This window comes from Cavia porcellus, unplaced genomic scaffold (genome assembly GCF_034190915.1).
Source record: "Cavia porcellus strain 051 isolate PalLab524CR breed Dunkin Hartley unplaced genomic scaffold, mCavPor4.1 scaffold_22, whole genome shotgun sequence".
Lineage (NCBI taxonomy): Eukaryota > Metazoa > Chordata > Mammalia > Rodentia > Caviidae > Cavia > Cavia porcellus.
Window position 1 is genome coordinate 23,857,894 of NW_026947505.1, and position 22,947 is coordinate 23,880,840.

The 22,947-nt window shown below is 34.2% G+C and overlaps 1 protein-coding gene across 8 annotated transcripts in view; it reads left to right on the forward strand.

Moving 5' to 3' along the window:
• Positions 1-22,947, forward strand: part of Scaf8 (SR-related CTD associated factor 8) — a 232,920-nt gene that overhangs the window by 35,272 nt on the left and 174,701 nt on the right. For all 8 annotated transcript variants that reach the window (XR_010041897.1, XR_010041896.1, XR_010041898.1 and 5 more), the window contains 2 exons: positions 8,838-8,921; positions 11,917-11,961. Coding sequence is in view for 5 of the 8 variants with exons in the window: in XM_063232932.1 (XP_063089002.1) it covers positions 8,838-8,921; positions 11,917-11,961 (129 nt within the window). In the remaining 3 variants the exon portion in view is untranslated. The remainder of the gene's footprint in view (positions 1-8,837; positions 8,922-11,916; positions 11,962-22,947) is intronic.

Sequence of the window (22,947 nt, forward strand, 5' to 3'; positions counted from 1 at the left end):
TGTACCATACTTTCTTCTGAGGGCAGCATCCCCAATGACCTCACTGGGTATCATCCTTTAAATCCCCACTGCATATTGGGGACTAGCTTTTTAATACATGAAAGTTTGTATTGAAACAAATTTTTTGTACATGAAACTACATTCAAATCATAACAGAAACCTTAAGATACTATCTTACCTATCATTGAAAAAGTTTTCTCATCCTGGCCTAATTGATAAATACTGGCTTTTAGAAGACTTCAGTAAAATTTTTTGATTGAATAGTCACCAACAGTTAAGGATTCTCAGCTCTTAATTAAAGTGATTAGAAATTGATCTAACTGGAAGAGATTTTCAGATTAAAAATACATATTTGCTATGGTACCTGCCAAGTGTTAGTGTAGAAATTTAAAATTTTGTAAGATTAGGGGTGGAGAACTGACAAAGAAACTGGGCCTCCTATATACGCCTATATGGAAGGAACAGAAAACATGAGAAGAGGAGGCAACAAGAAAGGGTCCTCGGTCCCCAATCCTGAGAACACTGATCCAGGAAAGGTAAATGCAAAGGAGAACGAGGACACAAAACATTCAATATCAGGTATGGCACCAATAGACGTAAAGCAGTATCTCAGGGACCTCATAGATGAGTTCAAAAATGAAGTATTTAACCAAGTAAAGCAAGATATAAGTAGAGTAGTTAAAGAAATGCTAAGCACCTCCCAAGAAGAAACAGATGGTGGAATGGAAGAACAGAAAAAAACGGGAGAATTGTTTGATGGAGAAAATAGAGAAAACATAGAATACATGAAGCAGGTTCAGAGATTACCAGGAAACTAAAACCTCTATTGAAAGCTGGCGTAACAGCTTGAAAGAAACTAAGAATAGATTATCTGAACTGGAGGACAGGTTTGTAATGTGGGAGCATGAAAGGAAAAACTTCTTAAAAATAACAAGGAAACAAGCAGTAACAATACAAAAGCTAGAAGATGATAATATCTATGACTTAAAAATCAAGAATGTAAAGGAAAAAGCAGGAATACAAACAAAGGAACTGCAAAGGCTATTCACAGAAATACTCAAGGAGAACTTCACAAACATAGGAAAAGGTAAAGATGCTCAGATATATGAGGCATACAGATCTCCAGCCATCTACAATCCAAACAGAACTACACGCAGGCATATAATAATCAAAATTCCAGAAATCCAAAATAACATTAAGAATATTAAAAGCCGTCAGAGACAAGAAATAGATCACTTACAAGGGAATACCCATCAGAATTACAGCAGACTTCTTGGCACAAATCATCAAATCACGAAGAGCATGGGGCAAAATAATCCAAGCTTTGAAAGACAATAACCTCCATTCAAGATTGATATATCCTGTACAACTGTCCCTAGAAATTAATGGAAAAACCAGGTGCTTCCAAGATGAAGAGGAACTAGGGGAATTTGCAACCACCAATCCAACTCTACAGAGAATACTGCAGGACATTCTAAAAGAGAAAAGTACCAGGATTCCAGAAACAGTGGCAGAGAGGCCACAATGAATGGAGCAGAAAGCGAAATGAAGAAGACAAACTGACAACTAATGATAGAAAAAGAGCTCAACAGAAATGAAGCAAAGAAGGCTGGATATAATTTCTAATATAGATGGCCTAGATACAGTAACCTTAAGGGAAAAGAGAGAATTGTTGACAGAGCGGATCAAGAGATAGGGTCCACCGAGAGGCTCTTTATAAGAAATATAATTAGCCTGAAGAAGGTTATATGGACCAAAATCAAACATGAGAAAACGGAACTTGATGTGATAGGGAACCAGAGAGTAATAGGGGTAGCTAGACCAGTATTTATGGATAGGTTGAACAGACAGGCTTTAATAAATGAAGAAAAACAACTAGAAATCCAGCCCAGGAGTGAGAAAATTCAGAAACACTTAGATAAATAGCAGGTTGCCCCCCAATACAAAACCATGAGTGTTGGGGCAACACAAAAATGCACAGTTCATTCTGGGGGAGTAAAGGGGAGGAATAGTCTTTAAAAAAAAAACCCAGCAGAATATATAGCTACTAGTGTATCAGGAATTAAAACCCCTATTACTCGCACCACTCTGTTTGGTTGGAACTTGTTCTGTCCTAGTTTGTATACAAACACTGGATCTGAGGGGCACAGACAGCTCTTCCAAAGGTATCAGGGCATAGCACAGTGGTCATCTTTAATTTCCTATTAACTCAATCAGGATCCCTGTATGACTTATATTGTTGGATCATGACTGATCTTAGTTAAATCTGACTTGTTTAATTGCTGCTTATTATTGACAGATTTTATTCAAAACTAAGATTGATGGTTTCAAGTTGAGGAGTATAGACAACTATACTGAAAATGACAATGATTCACTACAATATCCATTCTGATTTGATTACTACCTGTTTTTGTAGCTCTACACTATCTACAAAGTTATATTTCTGTTAATCCTGTTATGTACTGATATGTTCAGTTATACTTTATCTGATGATATAGCCAATTCTGTTGATGATAACAAGAAACAGCACAGTGACCATGGTAGAATCCCTTATACAGCAGATTTATGTCTTTTTAGTTTTATATGTCTTTAGGAAAAAGTTTAGTTCTGTCCTGCTTTGTTCTGTTTCTCCGTCTAACATAGAAAGGATAGAAGTCAATGTTAAGACTCATGCTTTCGTAAAACCTATAAACAGTTTATGAGAACTGATCTGATGACACATGATGAAATGAACAAATACTTTGAAAGAAAGAAAGAGGCAATGCAGTACCCAGTGTTGATGCCGGAGTGTTATGATGTGAAATCCAGCAATATTATTAATCTTTGTTCAGAAGGATTTTATTCTAATAAGTTTTGTTAGGTCTCAACGTAAATGAAGATATGGATAAATGCGTACATGTCTAAGTGTATAGGGTTGATAGCCATATTACTTACTAGTTTTTGTTGGATAGTTGAACAGAACTGTTTGCAGTCTCCCTGGTTGAATTCCCATTTATATGTTCCACTTTTGTATCTTGAACAACTATTTGAGGGAGGACAATATGTATACATCAACTCGTGATTTATTATTGTTTATTTCTTTTCTTTGGCAGTATGTACTATTTCTGCCTGTTTTCTATTTTGTTTTGTCTTTCTTTAAATTAAAAAAAAAAAAAGATTAGGGGTGGAGGTTTACCTCAGCGGTATAGTGCTAGCCTAGGAAGACCCTGGGTTCAGTTCTCAACACTGTTAATGAATGAATTACTGAATAAATGAGTGTGCACATGCTTGTAATATCTGCACTCCGAATGGTTGAGGCAAGAGAACTGCCAAGTTTGAACCTAGTTTGAGTAATTTAGTAACTTAGTCCTTGTCTGCAATGTGGAAGGCTGGGTTGTACATCAGTGCAAAGGCCCTAGGTACAAACCAAACACACAGACACACACAAATAGTAAAAACTTAGATTTAAGGAGGAGGACTCATAAGGGGAGAGGAAACAAAAAATGGATGTTGAGTGAAAGCTCTTGTTCAGTATGGAAGATAGGCCTTGATGGCTCAGTGAAGGAGCTGTTTAGGACTGGGACTTTATTCCATTCACTGAGGTCAAAGGGATATAGTTTGTGCAGGTAAAAGGTTTTGTCACCTGAGATTAGTTAACATTGGAATTGGGTATTCTGGGGAAAAGTTTTAGGTTTGAGAAAGATAGTTCAGTCTGAACAGTTAGTGGAAGAAACTTCAAGGAGCCTTAAAAAAATAATTCTTTAAGCATAAATTAATCCATTTTTCATAGGCTAGGTTTGTCTCAAATAGTACAGCTTCTATTGGTTTTTCAGTTCCTTTAGGCTTTTAATGGCAGGCTTGACTGTGACCTCAAGTCCAGGCACTGCCAACCACTGTTTTCATTTAGGAACTGTCCAGCCAGATCCTTGTAGCCTGTCTCATCATCTTGGTCTTGCTATAGACCAAGACAATAGTACGCACACTGGCTGATTTCAAATCACTGTTTTCTGGAGGAAGGCTATTTCATAGCAGGTCTCATACTCAGAATTCCATTTGCCCGTGTTGTTCAACCTAGGCCCAACCCCAAAGAGAAGTTACAGTAGTCCTTTGTGAGAAGGAAGTTAGTGGAGCAGACTAACTGGAATCAGTGGACATGTAAGACTGAAAAACACACAACCAAGGAGCCAGAACCCAAGAAGCAGGAGAAACTGGGTAGCTGAGGTCTTCTGACCCAACTGTAGAGGCAGGAAGAGGAAAAATGAGGTTCCAGATGTTCTTCAGCATTTTCCACTGTAAAACCATGGCATGTTTTCTGTCCCAATTCAGATTTTAAGACTATAGAAAGAATTACATTCTCACTTATTTTTGGCTGGTTGACATTATTTGATATTAGAATGGAAGTCTGAATGAAGCTGGTAGTTCTAATAACAAGCAGTATTATAGTAATTGGATAGTGAAAATTTAATTATTAAATGCTTGCTTTATACCTGTATATTAGATATAGTTATATCTTGTACGTGTAAGGTTGTTTGAATACTACCTAGAAGTCTATTAAGAATCTAATTGGCTGGCAGTGTTCCATCACTATATTCTTTTGTTAAAAGGTTGAATATTACAATGACATTGATAAAATTCTTTTTGTTTTTTCATTTTTTGTGATACTGGGGATCAAACTCACAACTTTGCACTTGGCCAGGCAGGTGATTTGCTGCTGAGCTATATCCCCAGGTATAAACTTCTTAACAAATAGTCTTTGATGGAAGTCCTGCAGGATTGAGTTTGATGCTGAGGTTTAAGCATCAGTAGACTAGGTAGAACACAAAAAAGATGAGAAGGGAAAATGATGAAGAAAAGCTGTCTCAGCAATTGTGGTAGGTTCATGCGGTTCAATAAACGGTACGCACATTTATATTACAAGTTAATCAAAAAGAATTTTGAATTACCTTAGCAAAATTAAACACAATAGAGAAATTATTTTTGTGTACCGTAAGACTAGTTAAATACAGCAGACAAATTGTCAGATGTTTGAGATGCATGTTCAGATGATTAAATATCAACAAGATCTGTGGAACACAAGGCAAGAAAGGGGAAGCATGTTAAATCATCCATTTTTGGTATTAAGCGGGCTAGAGCTAGCAGAATTATTGTTCTTTTCTAAATTCAGGAAGAATATATTTTGTGAATTATTGGATAAAATATTTAGGGGATAATTTTTTAGCAGATAGTTAATTACAATGTTCTAGGAAATTTTTGTCAAGTCTTTATATTAAATTTTAGTAAAAGCAGTCAATAAAGGAGTAAATTAAATTACCTGTGTCAGTTTCCTGATGATCAGATTGAATTAAACAAATGGGATTTTAGAAGATCTTGAGAAATGGTTAGTTGGAAGCATATGTATTATGTGAGTCTTTGAAATGAATGGTATTAGTATTATTCTGAGTAGTACCTGACATTTTTACAACAGTTACATTTTTTTAAAGGTGAGCCTTCAATGAGAGCTGACTTTTGAGGCTGCTGAAAATGTTCTTGAATTCATAATTCTCCCATTTCACTCCTTAAAAACATGGGCAATGCTTTGGTATTTGAAAATATGAACTAGTGCTTAATTGAAATTCAGGCCTTTACCTCACAGAACGAAAGAAATAAAACAACCTGTTGCTTCTTCATGGCCGAAGTATATAAATAAATAAATAGAATTTTCTTTCAAGTGACTGAGTGAATGATGTTTTGCTGGAGATTTTGGTACTATTTATTTGAATGAAGAATGTTTACCAAAGGAAAAGATCTTTAATGATGGCTAACTCTTGTTGACTGACTTTCTTGTGCTCCAAAAGCTTTGTATACTGTGAAACACTATTAAATGAATATTCTGTCTTTTGAATAGAAAACCAAAGCTTAGTGATGTAGTGGCTTTTAGTATCATAGACAGAATTGAAAGTGAAAAGCTATGCATTGCTGTGTATTGTACATATTTATTTTAATTCTTTCTTAAATAATCTGTTCCAGGCACTGAGAATAGATATACTTCAAAGAAAAAAAACCCACAGGATTTTTATTCTTAGAGCTTATTTTCTGTAGAAGAGGGCTAGAGTGGTCATCTAAGAAATTCTGGGAAGCCATAGAATGTGGGTTGTTTTTGTTTTTGTTTTGAGACAGAGTTTCACTATGCAGTTCAGGCTGGCTTTGAACTCACTTTGTAGCCCAGACTGCCCTTGAACTTGCAGTGGTCCTCCACCTTCGCCTCCCAAATGCGACGATTACAGGCATGCACCCCTCGCCCAGCCAGTGTTGTTATTTTTTGTACCCAAGTAGACTGGCATACAGGTAAAATTTTAAAAACAGGAATAGACCACTAGTCTGTTAAAATTATGTGAGTTTAACAGATGTCTTACATTGAAGAGTTAAAGATAGACCACTAGTCTGTTAAAATTATGTGAGTTTAACAGATATCTTACATTAAAGAGTTAAAGATCTTAATTATTTTAGTTTGAAAGTTCTTTCAAGGTGTGCATTAGAACCAAGTAGTAAAGCAAAATCATGAACATGTGGATCTCTCTAGGAAATTAATAAGGAAGTATATTTGTATGTCTTGCTACCATTGACTGCAACTTCCACAACATTTAGTATACAATTAAAATTAAATTAAAGGAACATAGATCCTTTGCCTTTCTGCTTCATAACAAAGCAGTCTTCATTAGGTGATGCTTTAAGGACAAGTACACATTAACTAATAGGGATACCATGGAAAGTATTCTAAATAGAGGGAACAAGCCGTATTTTAAGGGCCTGTGGTGGGTAACTGAAAAAAGATAATTGCATCAGGAGCAGGGAAAGAGCTATGAGTATGATGGGGGAACATAGGAGTAGGACCAGGGAGTGCCTTATATAGTGAAGTTTGTGTTTATCTTGGTAGGCTGAGGCAGGAGGATCACTGTGAATTCAAGGCCAATCTGAGCTACACAGTGAGACCCTGTCTCAAAAAAAGAAAAAATCATTGACTATTTTAAGAGGTCATGGGAGTGGTTTTGAATGTCATTGACCTGATCCATTTAGTTTTTGGAAAGCTAGCCATAAATCAGGTGAAGACAGAATGCCACATTCATTTAGGTGACAAGTGAAAGTAGTTTGAACTGTAATCAGTGAGGTGTTGATTAAGGGCAGGAACAAGAGATACATACAGCAAAAATCAAGTAGATTCTATAGATATGAAGGATAATAAGTATGGATAGCAAGATCTGTTCAGATAGTTTTTGTAATTCTAGTGATCAGATTTATTTTCCAGACTTCTAATTATCTGATACACTTACAAGAATAAACCTAAGTTTTAATCAGTATTCACTTAAACTTATTTGATTGCATTTCTCCACCCTCTTTAACTGTTTTCTCTCTAAGCGCTACTCTTATCCTTTACTTGGATGGGAAATTTCAAAAGAAATATTTCTTAGAGGAGGTGTTGTTAAAACATGAGATCCTTAATTTTATTTATTTATTTATTGTCTTTTGAGAGAGTCTCACTAAGTAGTTGGAGCTTCACTTTGAACTCATTGTGAAGCCCAGGCTGTCCTCCTTGTCTCAGCCTCCAGAATGCTAGGATTACAAGGCACACGGCACACCACCCTTAAATTTAAAAAGTTTTATTGAGGTATAATTCATATACCACTAAAGCAGCCAGTTGGAAGTATATGTATGATGCAGCTGTTTTTAGTATGTTTACAAAGTTGTGCAGCCACCATAATTAATTTTAGAACAGTTTCTTCATCTAAAAAAGAAGCAGATCTAGATCATACAGTAGATACTGTGAAATGGGAAGAAACTGTTCAAAAGGATGGAGAAATTGGGATGAGGGAAAAGAGAAAAGAACTAATTTCTGTTCATTGTAAAGATTTGTGCTTATATTGATCCATGTTTCATGCTTAGAGTTTGTAATTTGAGCAACTACTTTGAAAATAATAATATACAATGTATCAACCATTGTTACGCTCCTATTGTTTTGACGTTTTGTATCGTTTTTCTTTTTTTTTAAATTTTTCTGTGTTTTGACGTTTTGTATCGTTTTTCTTCTCTCTTTTTTAAATTTTTTTTGTATTGGGAATTGAACTCAGGACCTTGTGCGTGCCAGGCAGGTACTGTTCCCTTGAGCTATATCCCTGTACCTTCTCCCTTTCCCTCTGCCTCTCCCTGACCGTGTCCCTTTCCCTCTCCCTCTCCCTTTCTGTCTCTCTCATTTTTTTAAAAAAAGAAACACCATTAGTAGCCAGCCATTCCTCATTTTTCTTAGTAGCACAATGTTTCCAAAGTTCATTCCAGTTGTAGTATGTATCAGTATCCCATCCTTTTTACAGTTAAAAGATGTGGTGCATTTTGTTTATCCTTTCATCAGTGGATAGACATTTGGGTTGTTTCTGCTTTTTAATGAAATTTAAATGAATTCAAATGAATAATACTGCGGTGACCATTCATGTACAAGTTTTTAATGTAAATATTTGCTTTCAGTTTTTTCAATTATATACCTATGATGGGCATTGGCTAAGTCATATGATAACTGTTTAATGTGATTTTTTTTAAAGAAGCTGCGTACCTTCCAAAAAACATTGTTGAAGATTTTTATATTCCTACCAGCAGTGTACAACAGTTCCCAGTTTTCCACATACCTAGCACTTGTTATTAGCTTGTCAATGATAATGATTGTGAAATGAGTGTAATTTTGATGCATCTCCCTGCTGTTGAGCTTTTTAAAAAAAAAGCAGCCCTTTGACTTCATTGGAAACATAAACATTGGAAATGTTGATAATTTCCTGTACTTGCTTACTGACAATTAAGTCTCGCTGTATTTAAATTTTGTTCTTTTTTTTCATCAGTTGTATTCCCTGAATGACTATAAGCCACCCATTTCTAAAGCAAAAATGACCCAGATTACAAAGGCAGCCATCAAAGCTATTAAGGTGAGTAATAAATTTTAATCCTATTTTCTTTTTGTTTTCTTTTTTTTTGTCTTTTTAAAATAGGGTCTTGCTGTGCAGTTCAGGCTGGTCTTGAGCTCACTTTGCAGCCCAGGCTGGTCTTGACCTCACAGTGATCCTCCTGCCTCAGCCTCCCAAGTGCTGAGATTACAGGTGAGCACTACCATACCTGATAGGGGGAATAATTTTTATAGTTTATGTAATTACTCCTGCTTTACAGTATTAATACATGTTTGGGGGAAAGAAAAAAACCTACCACCTGCAAATCACATAAATACCTAACATTTTGATAAATATTCTTTCATAAACTTGGAAGTACACATTTTTCTTAACCTTCTCTTAGGCAGGTTATATGTTGGTTATATGCATCCTCATCATGGAAAATGTATTTAACACTGTCATTTTTCACACTGATTTTACAGAATTTTAAATACAAGTTAATAAAAGGCTTTGAAGTAAAAATTAATATATTTTTAAATTTACTAATTCTATATAGGTTTGAAAATGGGCCGTTATGGAAAGTAATTGGGCCTCATTGTATACAAAGTGCTTATAATTGTGTGAGGAGACCACATAACTATTGGCTCTGGTAGGCTTTGAACCTGTGTTGACTGATCCATAGATCTGAAAAATATCAGGAAAAGTTGGATATTCTAAGTTCACATATGCACAAAATTGTACATAAAATTTTTGGCTGAATGATCTTTGAGGCTGAAGCATGCATACCTTTCTAAAGTTCTTATTCCTAGAGTTAGCACTTCTTGCTTTAGTAAGACTTTTAAAAATAGAAACGAATATGTTATTAAATAGATTAAATAGGTATTAATCTATGAATATTAAAACATCAGTTTTTTATGGATATATGATAGGCTCAATATAGAGTAAGTTTAGCCTCTTGTATTTCATACTGTTTTCCATTGTAATCTGATCTTTCATGGTTGTGAGAATGTATGAACATGTATTACCATTTTTATGCTGTGAAAATTAGTAAAGCATTTTACGTAACTATTGAACACTATTTTAATTAAAAGGCTGAATGCTGTTTGCAGATGTCAGAAGGGTCTAAGAAATTAAATAATTTGTTAAGCGTATGAATTTAAGTTTCTATCAGTCAAGAGTAATTTAATTTTTATGATAAGCTGTACTATTTTGATTTATTACTCTCTCTCTCTCTCTCTCTCTCTCTCTCTCTCTCTCTCTCTCTCTCTCTCTTTCTTTCTTCTTTCTTTCTTTTTTGGTCTTTTTCCTTTTTAACGGTACCGGGGATTGAACTCAGGACTGCCTACTTTCAAGGCAGGCGCTTATGCCGCTGAGTTAAACCCCCAGCCCCTACTCTTTAATTTTTTAGAAATTCAGTTGTAAAATAAGATCAGTTATTCCCTTAGATTCACCAACTATGAATTTTTTAGCTACCCTTTCTTTTATTTTACACATTCATAGATATATACAGTCTTTTTACTTTTCTGTCTGATTGAGGGCTTCAGACTGGTTTATACTACTACTTAATCCATAAATGCTCAAATTTAAATCTCTTAAGAATGTTTTTCAAAGAAACCATAGTATACTGATGACATACAAGAAATTATAAATTGATGAAATACTATTATCTAATGTATGATACAGTTCAATCATAACGTTTTACAGACTCTAATATTTTAATTTTATTAATAACATGTTTATAGAGTTGATAATGATCACATTCATTATGGGAAGTTGGTAATGTATATAACACAACTTAATTCTTTTTACTTCTCCTTTTTCTCCCACTTTTCCCTGCATCTGTTAGTTTCCATCCAGTTTGCAAAAGATCTGTCTTCTGTGTTCCTGTTATCTTTTATTTCTGTGTTTCTTCTAAGGCAGTTTCCCTCAGTACAATTCATTAGAAGTACATTTTTCACATTCTTTCAACAGAAATGTGCTAACCACAACATTACCATTGAGGAACTAATGTTTATTAAATAGAAATTCTGGAAAGCTATTTGTTTTGAAGTTTATGTTTAAAGTATTATATTATAAGAAAGTTAAATCATTTTTTCTCACGATTGATAGCAGATCATTATCTATTTTTAATCCATGTGCTCACTTCCGCTAAACTTTGTGAGATTCATTACAGCATTGTATCAGTGCTTTACTAAAGAAATAGATATAATACAAGATAGACAAATGTATAAGGAATTACAAGGTTGGCTTACTATGGTCAGCCATAGAGCTGGAGGAAGAAGAATGGAGAGGGTATCTGTACACTGGAGACCAAAGGTTCCAGGCCAAGATCTGGAGTTCATTGTCCAGATCCAAGTCTGCATCAGGAGGCTGATGGGTCTGTGATAGAAGGCTATAGAGTACTCTGGAAAGCTGAAGGATCTGAGGTGGAAACTGAAGAGTCTGCACTAGAATCCAGGAGATAAGACCAAGCTGAAGGCAAAAGCTGGTGTTTCCCCAAAGAACAGAAGCTGAGTCCATCATTTATCGTTTCCCCTTTATACTACTGGGTGGTGAACCACTCTAGGACGTGTCTTCTCAAGTTTACATTTTACATATATCTGCAGTTCATTTCCCAAAAGAAGCAGAAGGTAGTGAAGTTAAAAACATTTTTTATGCTATTTGTTGATAGTTACTTGAGTTTTCTAGTACTACCCTTGTGATATGTATGCATATCACAAGTATTTTGCTGTCAATACAGCAGTTTGTCAAAGTATGCTTTCATGTAGACTTTGAGAAGTCTTTTATAAATATTTATGTTAAAGTAATGCATTTTGGATATACTGACCATATAGCTACACAAGAGAACTACTTATGTAATTAGATATCTCTGCTAGTTACTTATGAAAGTGAGTACTATGAATGTTTATTATGAAAAATTTGATTACATTTAATTGTGTTGATGGACCTTTGGAGCTATGTTTAAACCTATAGTTGGTAGGAAATTCTTATCTACTCAAGCTATGGTTTAAAAACTGTACTTTTTCTTCTCTTTCAGTTTTATAAACATGTGGTACAGAGTGTTGAGAAATTCATTCAGAAAGTAAGTATGTACCATCTAATATATAGGCTAAATAAGTTGTATATCTCCATGCTCTTTAAATATCTGAAGTTACGTTGTTTTTGTTGGACTGTTAAAGAGATGATTCCAGTTACTTTATTTTCTAATTAATAATTAAAAAGAAAATATCTTTTGATAATTCCAAAATTAGTAGAGTTCAATAGATGTTTTTGTTAAATTTGGAATTATGAATCTGATGCTTTGTATAACCTGTAAGGAAATTCTCAGTCACTTTAAACTGCGTGTTTAGAAAGTAACTATTTAAATGAGGTGTGTGTAAAATGTTATCGGCTATTTTTCTTCTGTTTCATTTGGTCTTGTTCATTAATGTATTACATCATATTATATAGACCTACAGCTCCATTTTTCAGGGTAAGCAGGGGAAATAAATTTGAAAATAGTTGTATTTTATACATTTAGTAATATTTCTTTTTTTTTCTTTGCACTTGCCAGGCAGGCTCTTATGCCTCTAAGTTATATCCCTGGCCCTTAGTAATGTTTTTGTAACCAGAGTAAAGTGAATTTTGATTCTTTGCATTCTTGTTTGCAATTAGCACTGTATTGATGTTCATTTCTGGTAGGAACACTTCAGACTTATGCCTTATAAAATGATATACTAAAGAAACTATACTTTTCTAATTTTTGGTTAGGTTTTATATTCTGCCCATGTTCATATACCTATATGTAAGCAGAGCTGATTTAAGAGTCAGACATACATATATGGCGTTAAACATGCAGCAAGGTTGCAGTGTGCTACAAAAATACTTGACTAGGAGAAAGACACAGGAATCAAATAAGATTAGTGTACCACTGAACTAACTAAACTAGATGGGCTTGGATAACTCAATTAACTATATTTATTCAGTTGTTTTTTACAATTGAAGCACAGTTGTCAGTTTTTTTTTTTTTTTCTTTTTTGATACTGGGAGTTGAACTCAGGACCTTGTGCTTGCCAAGAAGGTGGCTTGTGCTGCTGGGCTGTATTCCAGTTGTGTTCAGTTTTTTAAAAAGTATTTTCTCAATATCCAAAGTATTGGTTAAACATTTGTATATTAAGTAGTTTGGATAACTTGATGGTAAAACATGAGTAAGATAACAGGTATACTGTTTTTGTTTTAAGTAAACCAAACTAAGAAGTAATTGAAAAGATTTATCAGTCTAAAGCTGTGAAGTTTTCTTTTTTTTTTTAAATGTTAAGTTTCTGCCGTCTACCAGTGTCTCTTAAGCTTTATTGTGTGTAGGAATTATGTAAGAATGTTATTACAGCATGGATTCTTATTCACTGAGTATGAGGAAGAGCCTGAGATTTTGCGTTTCTAATAGGTCTTCGATGATGCCTTTGATGTTCCTTCAGAAATTGGGTTTAAAGCATAAGAAGAGTTTATGTATTAATGTTTTTTTCACTAATTTAATTTAGGGTAAAAGTAATTCAAGAAAGATTGTAGAATCTTAGGGAGACTTAAAGTGAACAAAGTGAACATTTTCCAATGTGAGATAATTATACAGTGAGTTAAAGAAGGAAGTCTGTGTGCGGGGAATAGTTTTAACTGCTTTCCCAACCTGTGCAGGTCAGAGACTTGTATGTTTACATATTGATGTATGTTTTTGATTCAATCTTTCATTCTAAAGTATGGTAATTGTATATTTATATACAATTGAATAAATTAATACTAGATCATAACAAAGATTCTATATGCCTTTCACTCAGTTTCCTCTAAAGTCTTGGCAGATGAATGCATTCATAAAGGGGCTATAATTCATGTCTTGTTGCCCGACACCTCTGATTTGAATTCAGTTGCTCCTGCTTACTTGAACTACTAATAGTTTGTGCATGGCTGCTTGAATTGGAGAAGTGGTCTGATTTTTTTGAGTTCTCATGTTTTAAAAAATGTTCGTGGGCATTGGGCAGCTTCTGCCTCCCCTAAGGGGGGTCTTTGATTATAATAATGGATAGAATAATGTTGGTTTAACAGAGCAGATGTTATCGTATTATAAATAATAATTCCTTAAGGAAAACATTAAAATGGTATAAAAATTGTAATACAGCTAATTTATAGTACAGCAGTTGTGAATGCACATTGTATATACTGGCATGTGTAATTGTAAGATTTCCATGTTCAATTTTTGAGAAATAGGGGCTGGGAATTTTGCTCAGTGGCATAACCACTTGCCTTGCAAGCACGTGGTCATGAGTTTGATCCCTGGTACCAATGAAAACAAAAAGTTTTTTTGAGAAATTTATTATAGATAACTATTAACAAGTATGTCTTTTAATTTAATGAAATATGTTTGTTGATTATCATTATTGTCATTAAGCTTATTGTTATATTTTAGGTATATGTAAGAATCACATTCATCATAGGGAATTTGTACCTTTACATGATACATCTTGGTTCTTTTTTTTTTTTTTTCCTGTTCCTTTACCATTCTTTAAGCCTCTACTCCCCTCCTTATTTACAAGTTTTGTTGCCATTTTTTCCTTTTCCTGCTTGCTTTTCCTGTCCTTTCTTTCCCCCTCCATTCTCCTGAGTGCTCATTCTCATTTGAACATTTTTTAAAACATAAGAGTCTCAAAAAAATCAGACCACCTCCCCAATTCATGCAGCCAGTTGAAAAATGGGCATCTGAAATGAATAGATACTTCTCAGATGGAGAAGTAGAAACAACAAAAAGTATATGAAATACATGAAGAACTGTTTAACATCACTGGCAAATTAAATAACACTGAGAGTCCACCTTACTCCAGAAAAAATGACCATCAGAAAGTCAATAACAAATGCAGGTGGGGCTATGAAGGAAAAAAAAATCTTTCACTGTTGGTGGGAGTATAGCCTAGTGCAACCACTATGGAAACCAGTGTAGAGATTACTGAAAAAACTAAAACAGTAGTTTCCATTTGACCCAGCCATTCTCCCTCTTGGTATCTTCCCAAAGGAATTAAAAACATCATACCACAGCAATATATGCTCACCCATGACTATAGTAGCAGAGTTCACAATAGCTAAATCTTGGAAACAGACCAAATGCCCATCAATAAGTGAATGACTAAAGATATTTTTTCCCTACAGTAGAGTGCTACTCAGCCACAAAGAAGGATAAATTTGAGATATTTCTAGATAAATTGATGTACTTTGAGACCATATTCTTTAAGTGAAATAAATTTGACACACATATGTAAATACCAGATTGTTTCTCTGATGTGAGAAACTGTAAGTGTAAATAAGGAACAAAATGTATAATAGATGCTGTGAAAAAAGAAAGGAAGAAAGTATCCTAATCTGAAAGTTTAAAATCCTCCCAAATTCTAAACATTATGAACACAAACATTATGCAACAAATGAAAAATTCTCTACATGTAATATCTTAGGTTGCAGTGAAAATGCAGGCACACTAAAAATACTATATAAAGTTACCTTTAGGCCATGTGTATAAGGTGCATAGGAAACATAAATGAATTTCATGCTTGGACTTTGTTCCATCCCTAAATATCTTATTATGTATATGTATATTAAAATATAAGAAAATCTAAAGAGGCCCAATATGCTAGACATTTCTTGTCCCAAGCATTTTGGGCAATGAATATTTGCCTTGTGTAACTATGCACTTTGATGAAGGGTGCAGCATTTTGTGATGTTGGGGACACTTTTACCCTTGGGATAGAACACAGGATCTGGGCACATGCGTACAAATAGTTTGAAAGGAGTGATCTTGCAGCTGCATTCTTTCCATATATAGATATGTAGTTTTTAGTAAAATTTCTTTGCTGTGCAGTATCTTAGGTCAATTCTAAGTCTTACACTCCTTAAATTTGCATTTTAAATAAAAATCTTGGCCTTTTCTGTGATACTGAGTCATTTCAGTAAGAGAAACTTTTTGCTGTTATGTTTTTTATTTAAGAAGTCAAGGTTCTTTGTATAATTATTTTCTACTGTGAAATACATATGTAAACAAAGGTATAGGAAGTTCTCATTTAATTTTAATTTTTATTTGTTTTTATTTATTTTTTGTAACAGGAATCAAACTTGGGACCTTGCACTTGGCAGGCATGCACTTTGCCATTGAGCTATATTCCTGGCCAAGGAAGCAGTATTTGTAGCCAACATTTTACAAAGATAAAAACCTGTGTGTGTCTCCATTATTTATACAAGTATTTAGTTTGCCATCCAAAAGAAATGATCTTTCCTCCTATTTTTTAGAAATATCTTAGAACCAAGTGTAGTTAACTTACTTTTCTTAAGAAATACTATGTAGGGCTGGAGATACAGGTCAGCAACACAGCACCTACCTGGCAAAGTATGAGTTCAACTTTGATTCCCATTGATTCCCAGTACCGGGAAAAAAAAAAAAAAAGAAAAAGAAGTACTGTGTGGATTATCAGTAAAGATCATATAAGTTTAGTTAAGAGTTACATATGTTATATTGAACTTTTAGTAAACTAGTAATATTGAGTGTCCATCAAGTCTGGGATAGGAATTTTTATTGTCACATTGAAACTATTAGGTAAATCATTCTGTGCTTACAAGCTTTATAGAAATCCGACATGTTGAATTCTTTATGTAGATAATAGTTACTACCTTACATAAAGCAAACAAAATATTGCAAAATGCTGTGTGATTATTAAGGAAAGTATATAAAACTCCCCTTAATTTTTTAGAATTCCTTAACTGACAAGATATTTAAACTATATATTTTATCACTAAAAATAATCTAGAGTGGTCAGTATTACATTTTCAGCTAATAACTGATTTTCTGTTTACAAAACTCACTTAGGAGAAACTTTAGGGTATGTTATCCCTTATAATCTGATTGGAAGACAGTGGATAATATAATGAATTATGTACTAACCAACTTTTTTTCACCCCTCCCCCCATACTGGGCATTGAACCCATAGCCAAGCTATATCTTAGCACCATTTAAGTTTTATTTTGAGAAAAGATCTTACTGAGTTGCCCAGCCTGGCCTTGAACCTGATAGCCTCCTGCCTCAGCCTTCAGAGTAGTGGGTATTATTACATGCATGTTCTGCCATGCTCTAAACAACATTCTTACCATATTATTGCTCATTGTGGAATTGGGAGAGTATAACAGATTCTAGAACAGTGATGGTAAACGTTTTAGAGACAAAGAGCCAAACTGTAATACAAAACCCACTTATTTATTGCAAACTGCCAACACCGCAATTATACCTGAATACTGAGGTTTTAGTGTAGAAAAACAATTCTTACATTAACATCTTTTATCTTAAATGAAAACAATAACACATGTGCTATAGGTTCACCACCACTATTGTAGAATTTAGTTTGGTAAGTATTGTTACATTCAGTTATCTCAAATAACATTGTTAAACTAAATACACAAATGAGTTTGACTATGGTAACAGTCTTCCATGTGGACTGTGCCTCAGTCATAGACTCTTTTCATTCTGTAACAGACAAAATTCAAGGGTAACTTTTAGAGTAATTGATATAGTTTTATTCACCCCTAGAGGAATCTATGCACAGGCTACCAACAGTCTGGAGAGCCTCCTTAAAATTTGTGTAGTGTCTTGTCTTTTTTTTTTTTGAAGAGAATAAAGCCAAATGAAACAAAACAGAAGAGAGTTAATCAAAACAAAACAGTGAACATGTACAGGACTTCAAAACAAGATAGAAGGAAATCTACAATGGCTACCATGTCTCTTGTTATCTTTCAAATAGTTGTCCATACCTTCGAGTACAAGAAAACGAAAGAAAACAGAACAGAATAAAACTAATCAAAACAAAACAAAGTAATACAGGAGCTTAAAACAAAACAATAGGAAAGCATCTTCAAAGTAGCTGCCCATACAATCAAATACAATACAGTAAAACAAAACAAAACAAAACAAATAGAATAAGATCAATCAAAACAACAAAGAAAGCAATACAGGGCTTTTGAAACAAGATACTAGGAAATCTATGATGATGAGCATAATATATTTTGTTATCTTTGAAATATTTTTCCTTGTCATCAAATCTAAACATAACAAAGCAGATATAAATCAGACTAATAGAACAATTAATACAAGGTTTCAAATAGATTAACAGTAACCACTGCCTTCCCTTTTTAGACACTTCCTCCCCTTTCACAATATTTTTTGTGCACTAACTCCTTTAGTTTTATATACTAAGGAGACAACAGAATGTTCACTCGTGTGTCTCTGAGCCATGTGACACATGAGCATGATCTCAAGTTATATCCATTTACCTGCAAAAGCCTTGAGGTTATCTTTCTTTATGACTGAGTAGCTTTCCATTGTATAAAAGTGTCATGTCTGTCTTATCCACTGTGCAGCTGATGGACACGATACCCCCACTTTCTAGTTCCCTGTCACATAAAGCATTGTTCTCCTTTGACTTTCAGTCTGTGAATCCCATTTTGAGTTAAATATGCTTCTTGTATAAAGCACATTAATGGGTCCAGTCTCCTGACTCACTCTGCCTGTGTTTCTTTTTATTGGTGAATTAAGGCCATCTGTTTTTTTGGTTTTTTTTTTTTTTTTTTTTGTCTTTTTCATTTTTACCAGTACCAGGGATTAACTGCCTGCTTGCAAGGCAGGCACTTATGCCGCTGAGCTAAATCCCCAGCCCCAAGGCTATCATATTAATGGTTATGACTGACATGCACTGGCTCATCTCTGCCATGGTATTTTCCTGCCATTGGCTGCCTACTTTTTCCCTCCATTCAGTTGTCTGTCCACCTCAGTGTTCCCCCTCTGCTGTTTTTCCTGGAACCAGGAGGGGTTTTTTGGTTTTTTATTTGTTTTTTATATCTCTCCGTAGACTGTCCTTCAGAGTTTTGTAGGGTTGCTTTGGTGGTCATGAATTCCTTGTTGTTCTTTGTCGTGAAAGTGTCTTGTTTCTCAATTAATTTTGAGAGATAGTTTTTCAGGGTACATCAGTCTGGATTGGAAGTTGTTCTTTTTCAGGACTTGAAATACTTCACTCCAAGCTCTTCTTGACTTGTGGTTTGTGTTGAGAAGTCTTGTTTCTTTTCACTAACAGCTTTTAAATGTTCTGTTTTTGTGCTGAATTTCTAGAGTCTTGATTATTATACGTCTAGGTGTAGATTTATTTTGGTTTTAGCTAGCTAGAGTTCTATATGCCTCACTTACCTGTGTATTACGTCCTTTCCCCATGTTTGGGAAGTTTTTTGCTGTTACTTCTGTAAATAGAATTTTAATGTCATTTGTGTTGACCCCTCCTTTTCCACTGACACCTATTCTTAAGTTATTTTGCTTTGTGTCATCTTGCAGTTATTGAATTGTTATTTCTTAGTCCCCTGTTATTTTTTGGAGATCTTTGCTTATGTGATCGCAAGCTACAATCCTGTCTTCAAGGTTTCTTTCAAGCAGTTTTGCCAGCTTTCAATGGAGTTTTTAATTTCCTGGTATCTGAATCTGTTTCATGTATTGAGTCTTTTTTATATTGTTCATTCAAGATTTCCCTCATTTTCCTATGCTCCTCTATTTTTTTTATCTGTATCTTCTTTGGAGATGCTTAGCAATTCTTTCGTTTTTCATTTCTTTTTTTACCTGAGATAGTATTTCTGTTCTAAGTTCCTTTATAGCCTCATAGTTGTTTCTTCAGTTGCTGTCACTTCAGGAACTTCAGCTGTGCAACTCTGAATCTCTTTCATGTTACATCTGCTGCACTTGCTGTGTTCAGGTTGGAGGCCAGAGACTGCCTTTTGCTTCTTCCTCTTGACATATTCCTGGGTTCTTCCAGGCAAGTGGATAATGGGATCCCAGGCACTTTTCATGTTGGCTGCAGTTTCTCTGAAGCATGACTGTTTGATTCTCCTGGCTAGTGCTGGCAATGGGTAGCTGATGGTGGCCATTGAGTATACCGGTGCAGGGCTGGCTGCTGCTCTTCCCTACCTGCACTGAGTTGGCATTTGGTGAACTGGATGTCTGGGGTTGTGTCTTAAGTATTTTCTACTTTTTTCCTTTCTTTCCCTTATTCTTACTCATTTTTCATTTAATTCCTGGGTGATGCTTGTAAATTGCTTGTGGTGAGTTGCTTTATTATTTGTACTTAGAACCCTTAGGGAATGACTACTTCTTTGAGGTATCTTCCAGATATAGCTGTATTTTGGATTTGGAGTTTGTTGAAAAAAACCTACCTCTTTAAGTTGCTGGAGATGAGAAATTGCTGCCTGCTTGGCCTAGGCCTTGGTTGTTTGACATTGTGCCACAATATTTACTGTGACCCTTAGTGAATCTCTGTCTTGGAATACCAGAAAGAATAGTTCTTTAGTATGATTATGTCACTTTTGGCTAAAGTAGTAACATCAGTAATAACAGTGACATCAGACAGCTTAGAAAATGACAAACTGAAGTAACCATTAATCTGCTAGTTTTAACCGAATGAACTAGATAAAATAAACCAGAAATTTATATGTAATATTTAAGTCCTTAATATGTCAGTTTTTTCCTCTGGTTAAAATGTAAAAGGGGTTTGGGAGAAAATAGAGAAGTACAAGAAGAGGAAGTGATTAGAAGTAAGGCTTGAGGACAAATGTGGATCACACTTAACTTTGGGAAACTGAGGAAGAATATTAGAGACAAAAAGAGAAGGAAGAGTTACAGAAGAACAGAACAAGAATTACAAAGAGGCTAGAAATTATGTTTGCACTCATAGTAAAACAAGATCAAATAATGAAAGAGAAAACAAAAACAAAACCACCACCACCACCACAAAAAAGAGTGGAAGTAGCCACATGTCATACATGGCTATTAGAATCTCCAGAAAAGTGGGTAACTACAAAAATGATGTTTGCTTGAAGAGGGTTTAGGAAGAATACTAAAATCTATAGAAAAAGAACGGCAAAAGAATTTTGTTAGGAATGGCTAGAAGTTCATAGAAAAGTGTTTGGAGCAGGTATTAGTAAGATAGATTGTATTTGCTAGTTATCCATTGATGTTATTGATCCTTTTGCATATCTTAACTGATTTTCACTTTAAGTATGACAGTTCATTGTATCTCTGTTGTATATCAAATGTGAAGTATCACTGAGTCAAGAAAAAGGTTAGTTTTATAGCACCTCTCTCCTGATACCTCCTACCTCATGGTTTGTGCTCACTCTACAGGCAAGAAATTACAGGATTTTGCAGCCAGAACCATTAAACACTGGCAACTCACAGGCAGACATTCTAACCCATAGAGAAAAGAAAAGAATACTTATGCAGTTTGTTAAGAGGGTAACCTAGGATATGTCATCATCATTTATTCAGTTCTTTGCAGATGTACAGCCACTTGTTCCTGATTTTTCCATTCTAGCTTTGCTTTCTTTAATATCAACTTTTAATTGTCAGAGTACAGCACAAATTTTAATACGATTATTTGGTAAAGTCTGTTTATATGAACCAGAATATATCCAGTATGTTTTGCTTGCATAGTACGTGGTCCAAGTTGCCAAGGGTTCTTTGTCAAACAACTCTGACTACTGATAGCTGCAGGTGTCTAGTGGGGAGCACAGAGTGAAAGTCATACAATACTCTTAAAGGTTTATTTTCCCTATCTGTTCTTGCCTTTTTCCTTTTAAAAGGTGGTTACACTACAGCATGAGACATTGGAAATTATCATTTGAAGATGTACATTAAAAATTTAATATGATATAACTTTAAAAAATTTTTTCAGAGAACAGTAAAAATATATTATGCCATTGGAGAGTCTTATTAGAAATTCTAACTTTCAGTATGCTAGGAGTTAAAGATAAAATTGAAAGAAATTTGTATTTCTTTGTTTTAATGCTTGAGTTTCTAGTTGGTGATTCAACCAAGTTTACTAGATTTTGAGTTATGTGTTAAATCATGCATAATTTATTTGTTTTTTTTTTATTTTTTGCTGTTTTGATGTCTACTAGGGCAAGAAATTATTTGTTTATTTTGGTGATTTTTGAGACAAAATCTTGCTATGTAGTTCAGGTGGCCTTGAACGCTCAGTGATCCTCCTGTCTCAGCCCTCCAAGTGCTGGGATTATAGGTATGTGTTACCATGCCTGGCTTAGTGCAAGAAATTTTAACCCCATATTATGTTAGTGTATTTTGTATTTTTGAAAATACTGTGGAAACAGGCATTTTTTTCCCACTTAGACCTTATTATTTACCACTAAAACTATTAATATACTTTTGAAGCTTTAAAACGTTTATACTTGTCCATAATAGTAAACTTATTGTAGTGTGCACTCAGAATTCTTTTCTACTGTAATCAAAATTTTTCTTATAAATCCCATTAAAAATACTACATTATGCCTAACTTAACTCTATTAGTTTTCAAAGTTCTCATCAATTTACTCTCAACATAATCTTTTGTGTACAATAATGTGTTATGTATACAATTATTCTCTGCCTTTAGGAAAATTAAAACATGAGTCAGTCAATACACAATTATTAGGACTTACATACATTTGTAGTATTGGAGAATACCTATTTCCTAGCAAAAAAGAAGCCCTGGTTTTCAATATGTTTAAAAGGTTTTATTCACTGAAATGTATTTTAAGCCAGGGAGAAAATGTATAGTAGACAAAAGTAGATAACCTTGGGTGGATATGTGACCTGAAGGACAGTAAGCCAGTTTTTTTTGGAATATGAGGGGAACTGTAACTATTTCAGACTTTTGTAAAAAACAAACAAACAAACAAAAAAACAGCTGTATAAATGGAGAAAGTTTTGATCCCTTAGCTTAATATCGAATTTTGATGTTGAAATATTATTGCCCTGTTAAGAAATTTTTCCAACACTTTGACTAAATATTTTTGAGTTGGTGTTTTCTTATTAAAACTTTTTTAAAAGAGAAATTCTTTAAAATGATTTTAGAGGAAAAAATTAAGTACCCACCTCATTTTTTTTACAAATTGACATCATTGTTTTGACCAAAAATAGCATTTAGAAATGTCAGTGTATGTTATATGAAGTTGGAGGGTTGTTTTTCTCATTGATGTCCAGGTT